At 42.0% G+C, this 15,154-nt stretch overlaps 1 protein-coding gene across 1 annotated transcript; it reads left to right on the forward strand.

Annotated features, from left to right (window-relative positions):
- The first annotated feature begins 1,297 nt into the window (after positions 1 to 1,297).
- Positions 1,298 to 14,427, forward strand: LOC106959432 (cullin-5). Its single transcript, XM_015051999.1, has 19 exons — positions 1,298 to 1,388; positions 3,215 to 3,324; positions 3,402 to 3,501; positions 4,032 to 4,208; positions 4,286 to 4,427; positions 5,553 to 5,698; positions 5,933 to 6,013; positions 6,105 to 6,198; positions 6,955 to 7,085; positions 8,814 to 8,921; positions 9,003 to 9,067; positions 9,143 to 9,275; positions 10,144 to 10,275; positions 10,357 to 10,480; positions 10,915 to 11,090; positions 11,165 to 11,326; positions 11,404 to 11,522; positions 12,511 to 12,634; positions 13,302 to 14,427. Exons 1-19 carry the CDS (start codon positions 1,362 to 1,364, stop codon positions 13,494 to 13,496), a joined length of 2,346 nt encoding a protein of 781 aa, XP_014907485.1. The 5' UTR covers positions 1,298 to 1,361; the 3' UTR covers positions 13,497 to 14,427.
- Positions 14,428 to 15,154: the final 727 nt, after the last annotated feature.

Consider the following 15,154-nt stretch of genomic DNA (forward strand, 5'->3'; position numbering starts at 1 on the left):
ATTGTAATATATTCCTAGCAGGCATAGAGTCAAGGCCAGTTCTTCCAAGACAACAATGGTTAGAGTTTGACTAAAATTTCATTTGGTCATTGTTGTGGCTCTGTATGTTGAATTTTGTAAATCATAAGTTAAAGAACACACCAGGAGATGTGGTGGACGTCTTTTGTTAGTCAAAAATCCGGTGTGATGACAGAAAGTTGTGATAAAATTATTTTTACCAGTTCACTATAATGATGGCAGAAGGTGTTTGTTTAACATCTCTGCACAATTCTCATGCAGACTCCTGTCCTGGTGGTGAATATTAATGCCACCTGAAAGGAGGTCAACTTGGAAATTACCCAGGATTTTAAAATATTGCTTCAGTTTTCTGAAAATTCTTGTTTCGGTCTCAGCAACTGTGTTGTTTGCGTTCTGATTATCTGTCCTGTTGTTTTTCTACGCAGGTTGAAATCCCTCCTGCTGACGTGGGAAACCTTGTTCATCAGGCAGAACAAGGAATGATAACAAACACTGAGGTGCAGACGGAGCAGGAAGTTCCCCTGAGACCGTTCTGATACGTTCTGGTTCTGATCCGACTCAGTGGGATCTGTGTGAAAATCTGCCTTTTGCAGCAACGCCTACCAGACGGTGCTGAGGGGAAAAACCCGGGTCAATCCCAACACGGAGGCCTGCAGAAGTTCAGTTTCTATTTATTAAAGAAATGCCACAATTAATAACAGTGCTGTGAAAAAGTAAGTACACCACTCTACGGATTTCTGCTGTTTTTATATTTCTATATCTGAATTGAGCCAGTCAAAGATTAGACATTATCTATCTTATAGTTCTTGGGTGACCTGTCCCTTTCTAATGCCTCCCTGGGCAACTGCCCAAATCAAAAACAACCTAAAAACAACAAAAACAATCTAAATATTACATTAGTGTGAAAAATGGTAGGTCATAGCATGATCTGAACATTGCACACAGTGATATTGCGATAACAATATATTTGCGGTATGTGCAGCCCTCCTTAGTGGATAAAAAACAACATTACAACAAGTTTGCTCATACTTAACACAAACTATAAATGTGTCTGATATAATTTTGGTTAAAACACGTGAAGTTACTCTTAATTGGTGGAGGATTCAGAAATTCAACTCTAGTAAAATAACAGTATTACTGAAATCAATATAAAAAGAACAGTATCCTAAAGCTACTTCTAAAAGTATTGGTACCCCCAAAATGTAACATGCTAGCTAGTTACCGCTATGACCGCCAACCTCTGCCCAGTTTCAACCTGAAACATCCGAGGGGACATGAAAGCAGCATATTTCCCCACTTTTGATGTTCACGCGAGATTTTCCGAGAGGATAAGTTGAGGGAACATGGCGGCGCCGTCTAATTTGCTGAAGGTAGGAGCCTCAATTCAATGATGTGTTCTGTCGGCTGACTGCAGCGGCTGTCCGGTCCGCGGTACCGCAGCGGTTCCACTCCGGGTTTAGTGAGCAGCACCGGGCCATGGCGGCACTGTCAGGGCCGCTTCTCCGGGTTGTAGCAGCTACACTCTGGGGCTACTGCAGAGCTAGCTGTGGAGAAATAAGGCAGAAACAACGGGACTCGATGGGGAACAGAACCCGGTTCTGAATGGGAGGTTCTGCCTCGGTCTCAGATCTGATCCGCTGTCATTCAGTAGATGTGACGGTTCTTCCAGACCCAGCAGGAGGTCCATTGATCAGCTGTCACCCTCCTCATGTTGTCCCCTGATAAACTGATTCTGTCAGCTGGGCAGAGATGATTAAAGCAAATCATTTAATTTGAAGGAGTCAATTTATGTAGTCCTTCATCCAGTTTAGGCAAGTTTATTTGTGTTCCAGTAGCAGAACAATTCAACTTGTAAATGACAACAAACATTACAGGAGTAAAACAAAGACAAGGAATAGAAAGTTGTAATCCAGATTAGAATCAGTTAATATTCCAGTTGTTATGAATGAAAAGTGGCTCTGACCAGGCGGGTTTTTAGTCTAGATTTAAAGGAACTCAGGGTTTCAGCTGTTTTTCAGTTTTCTGGATGTTTGTTCCAGATTTGTGGTGAATAGAAGCTGAATGCTGTTCCTCCATGTTTGGTTCTGGTTCTGGATGCAGAGCAGAACCAGAACCTGAGAGGTCTGAAGGCTGATCCAGCAGCAGATATTTGATGTGTTGTGGTGCTAAGCCATTCAGTGATTTGTAAACAGCAGTATTTAAAGTTTATTCTCAGATCTGTGAAGATGCTGCTGCAGTAATACTCAAGACAAATGTCTAGATGAGTTTCTCTGGTGCTGAAACATTAGTCCTCTGATCCTGGAAATGTTCTTTAGCTGATAGAAGGCCCACTTTGGAACCGTCTTTATGTGGCTCTGAAGGTTCAGGTCAGAGGTCAGCCTGATCTCTTGTTTCTATAACTCTGGATCTATAACTCTGGATCGTTCCCCTTTAGGCACAAAGATAATAACTTCAGTTTTGATTCTGTTTCGCTGTAGAAAACTTTGGCACCTCTGTACAATTATGGATGTGAATTTAGTTTTTTACTTTAATTTCATTAGCAAAAAAATGTGTCTGCAAATATGACTTTCTGATGACTCAGGCCAAGGCAATCAATGCCAGATGAAACTCGGTGGCCTTTATCCAATCAAATTAAGCTCCTTGGATCATGTGAGACCAGCAGGCTGGGCCACATCCTGTCTATTAACAATTAGCTGGTTAGTGTCTCTAAACCAGAGCCTCTGCAGGTAGGTGGCGCTCTAGTTGTCAGTGAAACATGACATAAAGAGCAAAAAATCCTCACTGGCCATGAAGAAGTAGCTGGTATGATTTCTATTTAAGAGAGAAAAGCTCCTCACTCACGTTCATTAAGCCGTGCTGCTAACAGCTAACTGAGAAGAGGCCCGGCCCACTGGAGCCACATGACCAAAGGAACCTAATTTGATTGGCCAAAAGCTGCTTGACTCGATCTGGGGTTGATTACTTTGGCCTGGGTCTCCAGAAGGTCTCCACGTTTCCAGTCAAAGTTTTGATAATTTCATTTGAATTGGAAACGGTCAGGAACTGATGAATGAGGGTTTCTGGTTCCCTGATGCTCTGCTCTTTAAGATGCTACAGTTATGAATTTAAGTTTTTTATTTATTAGTGAAATTAAATAACGAGAATATAACTTATGTAAAGGGAGAAGTGTGCTGTAGTTTGTGCTGTCTATCTCCAGAACAAAGGCTCCCTCCAGTTCGAGGATAAATGGGACCTGATGCGCCCCATCGTCCTGAAGCTGCTGCGCCAGGAGTCCGTCACCAAGCAGCAGTGGTTCGACCTCTTCTCGTGAGTCTTCCTGTAATTCTCACAGCTTGTGTTGCTTCCTGTGAGCGCCACCTTGTGTCTCCTGGTTGACTCTGCAGGGACGTCCATGCGGTCTGCCTGTGGGACGACAAAGGACCCGCTAAGATCCACCAGGCGCTGAAGGAGGACATCCTAGACTTCATCAAACAGGCTCAGGCAGTAAGGCGTCCTGCTCGTCTTTCTGGTTAACCTGCTATAATCATGTGGTTATAACAGAACATCTACTCTTAAAGGGGCGGTGTCATGAAAAATAGAAAATGTTAGCTTTCCTTCATGTTATAATGTTAATTCCTCATCAAAAACATACCTGGAGAAATCCTTTAATCTCCATGGCAACTATTCACCTGAGCAAAACGTCTGGGTGGACATAGCCCTGCCTTCGAGCCGCAGCACCTTCAGACTAGCCAGCAGCAATTAGCAAACACCCGCTGAGCTCATCATAGGAGCTACTTCTCTGGTAAAAGCGTTAAAGGGTTAATAGAGGTGCCATGTAGGGATGATGATTCAGAAAAGACCAGGAGTTCTTAAAGAGACAGAGGCCCAATGTCAGGGCATTAAATCAGGAAGGAAAATAAGTTTTAAGTCATATTTGATATAAGTAGTATTTTTATACCAACTGAAGGAAACTGTTGATGCTGTAAAGTGGCGCTTTGTGCCTGTAAGACCTGGTGGTGTGTTTGGTCTGGCAGCGGGTGCTGAGTCACCAGGACGACACGGCGCTCCTCAAGGCCTACATCGTGGAGTGGAGGAAGTTCTTCACTCAGTGCGACATCCTGCCCAAGCCGTTCTGCCAGCTGGAGATCACTCTGATGGGCAAGCAGGGCAGCAACAAGAAGTCCAGCGTCGAGGACAGCATCGTCCGCAAGGTGAGCCGCCGTCCGGTTCCGACCCGTCTCCGGTTCCGACCCGTTCTCCTGACTCTCCCCCTCCTGACTGACTGCAGCTCATGCTGGACACGTGGAACGAGTCCATCTTCTCCAACATCAAGAGCCGTCTGCAGGACAGCGCCATGAAGCTGGTCCACGCCGAGCGGCTGGGCGAGGCCTTCGACTCGCAGCTCGTCATCGGAGTACGGGAGTCCTACGGTGACAAACTTCAATCATCTCTGCTCCTGCTGGCTTTTCCTGAACTCACAAACTCTAAAGTTCAAAACTACAAACCAAAATAATGACTCAGTTTAGTTTTTAGATCCGTTCCACATCAACGGGAATATATTATTAATTTTGAGGATTCTCATTAATAAATAAAGAATAAAGGAAACAAGTTCTGCTTCTTAGAAAATCAGAACCTTACATCATCAGGCCTGTCACAGTAATCATTCAGCAAATAATGACACTTTTAATGCAAGAACACGTTTTCAAAGATCAATAAACTTTAAATTTTAATGATCATTTAATACTACAACTGGAAAACATTTTAAATATCCAAAATAAACAAAGCAACAGAAACGACAAATAAAATAATAGTTCTAGTTGAGACCAAAACTCCAGACTGAAACTTTTATAATCCAGTTTTTGATAAAAAGAGAGAAACAATAAATTATACAAATGGAAATTAATGAGCTTGTTTCTATTTATCATGCGATTAATTGATTTATTGTGATAGTGTCTCATTTATGTTATTTAATTTATATGAATAATTGTAATTTTGATCTTTGAAACAGCAACATTTCCACATACATGTATTTCTGCTCCTTCTGATGAATAATTTTAAACATTAAATGATGTTTTGAGCAGTTTTCAGGGGCCTTTTTCACAAACGCTTCTTTACTGTTCTTTGAGTCATTTCTTGGTCAGGATGCTTTTTACTTTTACTGTAGTAAAAACATGTTAAAGTAGAGTTATTACCCACACAACTATAAGCTGATATTGGATAAATACAGTGATGGCTTGCCATAGAGTTGTGATAATATGCCCTTATGGCTTGCCTCAGTTCCAGTTGAACACTCATAGTGATTCCTTGAGACAAACGATGTTATTACTGCATTAGTTTGGAGTGAAGTGCTTCAGATAACACATGCAGTCTTCACTCAGCTAAACCGACAGATTTATGAGACTCTGAGCAACAGAACCACCTGGTTAACGGGCCGTCGTGATTGGCTGCTGGACTCCAGATGCTCCCAGCTGCTCTCTGACCTCTCTTTGTTTTTTAATTGTTTCTAATATCCTGTCGTTTACTGATTTCTCTCTTTGTTTGCTGATTTTTCTCAGTGAACTTGTGCTCCAACCCTGAGGACAAGCTGCAGATCTACAGAGATAACTTTGAGAAGGCGTACATGGACTCCACTGAGAGGTTCTACAGAACCCAGGCGCCGTCCTACCTGCAGCAGAACGGAGTCCAGAACTACATGAAATACGTGAGTTCAGCACACGAAGCCACTAATTTACACACACGCAGTAAAAACTGTTTTTTTTTTTTTTTTTTTTTGTTTTTTTGCAAAACGCCAGAAAACTTACTGAGAACATTTTTTAGGAATCTTTTGTAACTTTTATTGAATTCAAAAGTTTTACTTTCATCTGTTCTGGTTTCTGTAACTGGTTTTTTGGTTCTGTAACTGGTTTTTTGGTTCTGTAACTGGTTTTCTGCCCAGGCGGACTCGAAGCTGAGGGAAGAGGAGAAACGAGCGCTGCGATATCTGGAGACACGACGCGACTGCAACTCCGTCCAAGCTGTGAGTTTTACTTCCATGTTTTAGTGATGGATCATAAAACTTTATGGATGTTATGAAATGTTGTGACTGGATATTTCTGATGTGCTGGCAGCTGATGGATTGCTGCGTAAATGCTTTGGTGACGTCCTTCAAGGAGACCATCTTAGCCGAGTGTCCAGGCATGATCAAACGAAACGAAACCGACAGTGAGTCCAGAACCCAAACGGACCCGCGGGACTTTATTTATTATCATTAAACTTTATTTTTAATTCCACTGAGATTAAAAATAAATTTTACTAGAGAATCCTGACCAAGGCTGTGGTTGGAATAAGCTATGTGTGGATCAGAAACAAAACGTCTCAAAACACTGGAGACTAACACTGCAACCAACCATTAGATTAGCGATAGATTTTTCTGACAATTAATCTGATAAAAAATTGGCACATTCTGCAGTATTTTCATATCACCACAAAATATTAGAGTTAAATTAAAAGATGCAAATAAAGAAATAATTCATTTCATTTTTTAAGCTAAGAAAATTAACATTTTATTGCCTAAAATACACTAACAGCATTCCTTTAGTGAAAGCTTCATTTGTAGCAAAAGATAAAAAATCCTTCTGAGATCAACATGTGAAAAGCTCAGATTTGTTTATTTTATTTTATTTTGATTAACCAATTAATAATTGATAGCAGATATTTATTTCTCCAGAATGTGCACCAGCTGAAGCTAAAGTATTTACAGATAAAGGTTTCTTATTTGTGTTTTTGTCCAGTTTTGCCTTAATTCTGCTCTGACTCTGTTGTTCTTTAGGCAAATGATCTTTTTTAGTGTCTCTATACTCCAGATTACTTGAGTAATTGATTAATCGTTTCAGCTCTTGTGCAGAGTTTTTAGCAGCAGAGCTTCTACAGCTTCTCCGAAACATTTGAGCTAAGCCTGTGTTGACCTCTGACCCCCAGAGCTCCGCCTCATGTTCTCCCTGATGGACAAGGTTCCCAGCGGCATCGATCCGATGCTGAAGGATCTGGAGGAGCACATCATGAGTGCCGGCCTGGCCGACATGGTGGCTTCGGCCGAGACCATCACCTCGGTGAGGCTCCACCAGTTCAACCAGTTCAACCATCAGATCCAGATCAGAACCAGAAACTTCTTCCATTCTGTGAATTCACTCAAACTGAACACACTCTGATTTATGAGAGAATTACAATATAACATCAAATACACAGCAAAACACTAAATGTTACCCAAAAGTTTTTTTTTTTGTTTTTTTTGTTTTTTTTACTTTTATTGATAAAATCTCAGTGCAGACAAAACTTTCTTAAAAATGTCTTGACAGAAATTATAGGAAAGTGTTCACTGCAAAAATAGAAACTCTTCAGGTCCAGTCGGTGTTTTCCTGCAGGAAATCGTGTTCCAGGTGTGACCCGCAAAAACACCTGGATCATAAGAACCAACTGAATGTGTCATAATTAGGAGCTAGGAGGGAAAACATGGAGGTTCTACTTTTCTCTCTTGCTCTGGGTGAAGGCGGACGCTTCTTTCCTCTGCTCCCTCCCTGCCCATGCAGGGAGCAAGAACTGCTTGCTCTGTTTTTGTTCTGTCCTTTTCTATATTTTTGGAGCCTTTCTTTGCACATCATCCAAATCTGCAAATTATGGATCTGGTCAACCGGTCTCTCAATGCAAATAATCAAATTTTCTCGACGAGAAGTCTGGGTACAGGAGAGCCCTCTTGTCCTTCGGGGACAAACCCATTGGGATTCACCTGGGATTTATTCATGATAACAGGATTTCTGCTGTTTGAAGCTTGCGGATTCCTGGATTATCGGCAAATTTGTGACGGACTTGGCCGAACTAGCAAACACTCGGCCTGTTGGTGTGGACAGAGACCAGGACTCTAAAACTCACTAACAGGATGGAATAGATCTTAGAGAAGTTGCTAGTTACGGTTCAGTGGAACAACCAAATTAATTTGGATAATTGGGAACTGAGATGTATCGGAGAGACTTTAGGGAAGATTGAAATTCATTATCTTCCCAACCTAAGACATTCTGTTTCTGAATTGGCTGCCCCTGTGTGGCCTTGGAAGGGCTGCATATCTCTAATCTCCTCGAAGATATGTAAACACAACGCTCTTCCCTCCTCACCCCCTCCTGTTGTCCATGGAGCTGTGGAGCTGAACACTCCCAAGAACATTCCTAGATAACAACACCTTTATCGGACTTCTGCCGGGAGGCTCAGTAACTTGACTTCATGGCCCTTTGATGTCACCGCCTTCACTCATATCTCTGTTTTACCCTTTGTTTTGTCTGAATGTTGCCATTTGCCCTAATGTGTCCTTTCCTCTTTTTTGTTTTAGTTTGATAGAAACTGTGGAGTACTCATCATTTAACCCAGAAAAGGATTATTATAGTTTACTAGTAATATTAGTAATTGTGGAGTACGCACCCTTTAGATCAGTATTATACAGCCCAGAAATGGAATCAAAATTAGAATTAGAATAACTACGAACTTGGAATCCAGAAATACTTAGACTCCTGTTCTCCCAACCCAGAAATGGAATTAGACCAGAAGATACTTAGCAACCCTGAACAGGAGCTCCTAGTTTACATACTTTAGATCAACATTATATTAGATTATTTTCCTTCTTTTGCTCTTTTTTTTTCTTCTTCTTTCCTTTGGTTTGTTACTTTGTTTGTATTTCCTTTTAATTCATGTAAAGCACTTTGAATTGCCTTGTTGCTGAAAATGTACTATATAAATAAAATTACCTTACCTTTAGAATAAATGTTTATGGTTTAAAATGTTTTCTGCTGCAGGATTCAGAGAAATATGTGGAGCAGCTGCTGACTCTGTTTAACCGCTTCAGTCGGCTGGTGAAGGAAGCCTTCCAGGACGACCCGCGCTTCCTCACTGCCAGAGACAAAGTCAGGTTCCTCTACACATAAACGAATAAAACTGTTAAAAAGCGACGATGAGGTTTTCCTCTGACGCTTCCTCTCTTCCAGGCGTACAAAGCTGTGGTGAACGACGCCACCATCTTTAAGCTGGAGCTTCCCATGAAGCAGAAAGGGTAAGAGCACCTCCTGCTGCTGATGCTGCGCCTTGAGGCAGCGCTGACCTCTGACCTCTGACCTGCTGCTCTCAGGGTGGGGATGAAAACTCAGCCGGAGTCCAAGTGTCCGGAGCTGCTGGCCAACTACTGCGACATGCTGCTGAGGAAGACACCGCTGAGCAAGAAGCTGACCTCAGAGGAGATCGAGGCCAAGCTCAAGGAAGTGGTGGGTCCACAAGTATTCATACCCCCAGCCGCTCCATGTTCTGCCACCGCAGGGAATTTAAATAGACACACACAGAAAAATCATTGTGTCACGATTACAAGGCTTACTGGACGATTTTAAGATCATTTTTCAAATAATAGCATAAAATGAATACAGGAACGCATTCTAAAAGATTAATAAACTTTTAATTCTAATGAACATTTAACACTAGAAGACATTTAAAAAAATGAATAAACAAAACAACAAAAACAACAAATAAAATGAATTATGAAGTCTTCAAATAAAGATCTAAACTGTTAAATAATAATAAATAGCTGCTCTGCATTCAGAAAGTACATCTTAAATTAAATATTATTGAAAATCTTCTCGCATTAATTTCACGATTGTTTTCGTGAAATCACAGAAATTTGCAATAAATTCACAGTTACACATCAGCGCCAAAAAAAAAAGCAAAGTTCTGTTGAGATCAGGTGAATTTATAGAACGCAGAATCGCAAAAAAACAGAGTGTATGATTGATCTGGCAGAAAACAGATAAAAACTGGATTTTACTGATAAAATAATACTTAAAAACGAAGCTGTTTGACACATGGCCTAGTCAAAGTCCAGAGCTAAATCCAAACTGCTGTTCACAGATCCATCCAAGAAAGGAGTAAAATGTTCAAAGCTGCAGCTAGACAAGTCTCTAAACCCAGGAGGGCTGAAAATAAATGCACTCCACACTTTTCAGATTGTTTGGGTGGAAGATAATCAATCATGAGTCTTTATCTTCTGATTGGTCCTTCAGAACCTGATATGACTCATGAAACGAGCCGGATGTGATCCCTGAGCAGAGCTCGGTGTGCTAACGACCCGTTTTCTTTGTGCAGCTTCTGGTTCTGAAGTACGTCCAGAACAAAGACGTGTTCATGCGGTACCATAAAGCCCACCTGACCCGCCGCCTCATCCTGGACATCTCGGCCGACAGCGAGATTGAGGAGAACATGGTGGAGTGGCTCCGGGTACCACGCTCAGCCTGCGGTTCTGATCAGAGCAGGTCTGCCGGTCTGGATCTGACGCTGTGATGTCATCTCTCCTGACAGGAAGTGGGGATGCCGGCGGACTACGTCAACAAGCTGGCCCGGATGTTCCAGGACATTAAGGTGTCCGAGGATCTCAACCAGTCCTTCAAGGAGATGCACAAACACAACAAGCTGGCGCTGCCAGGTAAACACAGAACCAGAGCTGGGCTTTGGACCGCTCCTATGGAGAATGATGCGCTCGTATTGTTCCAACAATACAAGAAAAACGTTGATCAACCAGGCTGAATATACAGTAGGAATATTCAGTGAGGTAGCCTGAAGGGGGCGCTCAAACATTTCATAAACCTGCAGCCAGTTCAGATCAAAAAGCTTCAAAATATATAAACTATAATGAAGAAGAAAATAAAATATTTTTATTTACTTTTGGGAACCAGCCTGACTGAGTTACTAGGTTTCCCTGTTTTAACAAGGCCACAGATCAAACTGTCCGACCCTTATATGCAGAGGTGGGCACTGCTAGCTTAAAAGTTAGCACAGCTAACCGATGAGTTAGCGGTGCTATTAGCATAATTGTGTAACTGGTGCTGGTGTTTTTCTGAAGCTGTTTGCCTCCTGCAGCGGACTCAGTGAACATAAAGATCCTGAACGCGGGCGCGTGGTCGCGCAGCAGCGAGAAGGTGTTTGTGTCTCTGCCCACGGAGCTGGAGGACCTGATCCCGGAGGTGGAGGACTTCTACAAGAAGAACCACAGCGGCAGGAAGCTGCACTGGCACCACCTCATGTCCAACGGCATCGTGAGTGCAGCTGACCTGCAGCAGACGCAGCAGAACGCTCAGCATCTAACCCTCAACCTGCCTCACGCCTTCAGATCACCTTCAAGAACGAAGTGGGCCAGTACGACCTGGAGGTCACGACCTTCCAGCTGGCTGTGCTGTTCGCCTGGAACCAGCGGCCCAGAGAACGCATCAGCTTCGAGAACCTGAAGCTAGCCACGGAGCTGCCCGACGCCGAGCTGCGACGGACGCTCTGGGTAAAGAGCCGCAACGTTCTGTGGGCTGCTGGGTTTGGGTTGGCTGACCCGGTTCTGGTCTGATCCGTCTCTTCCAGTCGCTGGTGGCGTTCCCCAAGCTGAAGCGCCAGGTTCTGCTGTACGACCCGGCGGTGTCCTCACCCAAAGACTTCGCAGAGGGAACGCTGTTCTCCGTCAACCAGGAGTTTTCTCTCATGTAAGGAAGCGGAAGGCGGCGGCTCAGGGCGGCGGCTGGCACGGGGGTCACGATACGTCACAGCTGCTCAGACAGGAGCAGAGAAATGTTCAGGAGAGTTAAAAACGGGGTGTAGTTCTCACCAGACAACATAAACCAAACAGAGTTAGTCTGATGCAAATCGGAAACTTACAGTGTCATAGAAAAGTTCATTTAGTTTCATTCAAATTAAAACATAAACCACATAAATATATATTTTACTCAACCCAAACCTTAAATCCTCAGAGAATCACATCATATTGATAAAGAAAGGACTTTTGGAGAGGAAAGTTAAGTGGAAGGAAAATCTCTGGTAGAAAAATATCAAGAAGCAACAGAGTAATGCATATCCCTGTGTGTGGAATGAGTCAACAGAACCAATAAAAAGTTTTCACCCCCCTGGATATTTTACCTTTATTTACATAACTTTAAAAAAACAGCTACGATCAACAAAAAGATCCCAAAAAATTATTTTAATGTCAAGGCAGCTTACATATTTTTTATGTAATGGTCATTTATAGAAATCAGTTTTCATTTATGAAGTGTTTTTGTTAAAAAAAAAAAAAGTCAAATTTTGTTGCTCAGTGTTAATTTCTAAAAGCCATAAAAACGATAAGACATTGAAGGGAGTGAATACTTTTCATTGACAGACAGGGATTTGTATTTCTGATAATTCTGGCTGTTGCTTGTGGATTTTTTTTCTACCGCAGTTTTTCCTTCCACTTAACTCTCAATTAAAATAATTTTTTATAGATTTGACGTGCTGCTGTGAGGACTTGAGGCTTGTTTTCTGTTTTCTGTAAGTGTGAATCATCAAAATGAACAGAAATAAACACATTAAATGTGTTTAAATACTCTACCTGATTACAGCGGTTCTGATCTGCAGATCTTCAGCTGTCCGTTCCCTGAACAGAGCAGCTTCATGTGCGCTCAGACTTCTGCAATGACTTTTGATTTTTAATGTTTCCAGAAAAAACTCAAAGGTCCAGAAGAGAGGAAAGATCAATCTGATTGGTCGACTGCAGCTCACCACCGAGCGAATGAGAGAGGAGGAGAACGAAGGCATCGTCCAGCTCCGGATCCTCAGGACTCAGGTAAGAAGGACCGGCATGAATGCACATGTGGACTACACCGCAGGGCATTCTGGGTAAATACAGCTTAAACAAATGTGCTAGCCTAGCGCTAGCAGGAGAAATGGCTAAAGAGAAATCCTCCAACCACAAAAATCTGACGCCGCCATTTTAGTTTCCATTTGGTGAAGAATGAAGTTGCGTTCAATGTCTTCAGAGGTTTTCATGTTGTTTCCTTCAGTGGTTCTTGGTGCAGCGCCCCCACAGGCCAGGAGGGGAACAGGTTGCTCAAAGGGTTTAGTTGTTTTGACTCAGAGCTCAGAGAAAGAGAACCACAGCAGCTGGAGTTGGAGCAGATGATGAAGTTCTGGTTCCCAATCAAACTGAGTCTATCAGGAGGGAAAACGGTCTGAATTTGATCATGCCGTGCTGCGACTCAAAATGCTTCTTTAAATTTGACATAATGTTGTTGTAGCTAGCTGAGACTCTACAGAGAACCTTAATAATGTCTTCATCTTCAAAATGTAAACATTACATTGTTTACCTTGTGTTGCTGAAAAAGTGACGTGTTGCAAATGACAAATATATCTTTTTAGGAAAGTAAAATGAGGAAAATATGACTTTAATTGTCACCTTTAATTTGATAACACATTAGAGTTCTGTTGCTTCACCTCCTCTCTTCCTCCTGCAGGAGGCCATCATCCAGATCATGAAGATGCGGAAGCGCATCAACAACGCCCAGCTGCAGACGGAGCTGGTGGAGATCCTCAAGAACATGTTTTTACCACAGAAGAAGATGATCAAGGAGCAGATTGAATGGCTGATAGACCACAAGTACATAAAGCGGGACGAGACGGACATAAACACCTTTATCTACATGGCGTAGCGCCGTCGGGTCTGAGCTTCCACTGGGCCGGGCCTGATGGACTCCAGAACATTTTCAGGACTCCCAGACTGCTGAACAGAACTTCGTTTGTTTACTGCAGGGAGGCTGAGTTCAGACGAGACGAAACAAACTTCCTGCCTTAAACCTGTACACAGAAAATCGGCAGCAGAAGAAGCTGCGTCTCTGATGCCGGGTCTCCACAGGTTCTATAGAACCACGACTGCGACTACACTCCTGGTCCGGGTTTGAGGAAGCCGCAGAACCTCTGCAGTCCGACCCAAATCCAGACCACTTGAACTGAATCGCTGCCATGTTTTCCTCAGACGCGATGCTGCTAAGTGACCCGGTCGCTCTGGTTCCACACGGTTCTGATCCGACATGATCGGAACTGCTGCTCGGATTCATTCTGGGTCATCCTCAGAGAAACACTTCAAAGGTCAGAGAGGTGCTGGACCCAAACAAAGGGCTGGCTCCGCCCATATCGGGCTGCTGGCTCCGCCCACATCTGGGTTCTGTGCTGCAGAAAATCAGATTATTTCAAATTATTCTTAATTCTTGTTTTTCATCCACTTTTAGAGACTGAATCAGAAAATCACCAAAATAAAAACACAATTAATTCCTTAAATTCAACTCAGAACTCAAACTGAACACACTCTGATGTTATTCAAGCCTTTATTTCTGCTAGTTTTCATGATTTCTCAGATAATTACAATATAACATCTGACCTTTACTCTTCAAAAACACAAAATATTACCCGAAAGTATTTTTTATGTGTAGTTTCTATTGATAATATTTTGGTATATCTGAAATAACACAAAAGTAACTTTTTGGCAAGATATAGCAGCTTGTTTTACGTCAATAATTCCTTAATATTGTTGAATAGTTCTTGTTCCACAGGCAAATTTCACTTAAAACTTGAGGAAAACGTCTTAAAAACATTTCCTATATCTTGCTGCAAAGGTACTTTTATCTTAGTTCTTTCTTAATTCAAGTGTAATTACATATTTGCATTTGAAAATAGACAAAATACTTTTTACAGTGTAGAACTTAATGCTGACCATTATTCCTGCTGAGCGGGTGTAGACTGTCTGCTCTGGGCTCTGTTTGAATTCCTGCATCAAAACGAACAGAAATAGAAGCTAGAAATGTCTCAGTATGTGTAATAAATATAAGTTTCATTTATTACACAAATAACAGTTCTTAGATGATTCTCTGATTTATTAAGATGAGTTTATTTAATGAAAGCGGTGATAAACAGACATGGTTCTGGTCTTTGGTGAACTGGGTTTCATGGTGTGTTTGAGTTCAGAGATGGCCGCACGCACATGGAAAGCAGTGACGGCTACAAAAATATTTTCTTTTCTTTTCATGATGCTTTGGTATCTAATTAAAGCAGCTGCTTTTGTGGACAAACCTTTAAAAAACAGGTCTTGAGCTTTTCATACTGGCAGCCATTTTGAAATGACCTCTGAGTATCTGAGACCCAGTTCCAACTTTAGCAGTTCTGTTGTCGAGTTTCAGTTGAAACTGAAAAATCCAGACTTCCCAGAACAAACTGAACGCACCGTAACTTAAATAGACCGTATAGAATCAAATTAAACATTCAATAATCAATAATGCTGTTATAAATACAAAATCATAATCATTTTGAATTAATT

This window comes from Poecilia latipinna, unplaced genomic scaffold (genome assembly GCF_001443285.1).
Source record: "Poecilia latipinna isolate Pla-1442-1.1 unplaced genomic scaffold, P_latipinna-1.0 Scaffold1079, whole genome shotgun sequence".
In the NCBI taxonomy this organism is placed as follows: domain Eukaryota; kingdom Metazoa; phylum Chordata; class Actinopteri; order Cyprinodontiformes; family Poeciliidae; genus Poecilia; species Poecilia latipinna.

Bases quoted from the DNA above. Each gene is read 5' to 3' on its own strand.
- LOC106959432 (XM_015051999.1), top strand. From the start codon at position 1,362: ATGGCGGCGCCGTCTAATTTGCTGAAG. The intron at 8,922-9,002 runs GTCAGGTTCCTC...CCTCTCTTCCAG, and splicing joins TCCTCACTGCCAGAGACAAA to GCGTACAAAGCTGTGGTGAA. The intron at 11,327-11,403 runs GTAAAGAGCCGC...CGTCTCTTCCAG, and splicing joins AGCTGCGACGGACGCTCTGG to TCGCTGGTGGCGTTCCCCAA.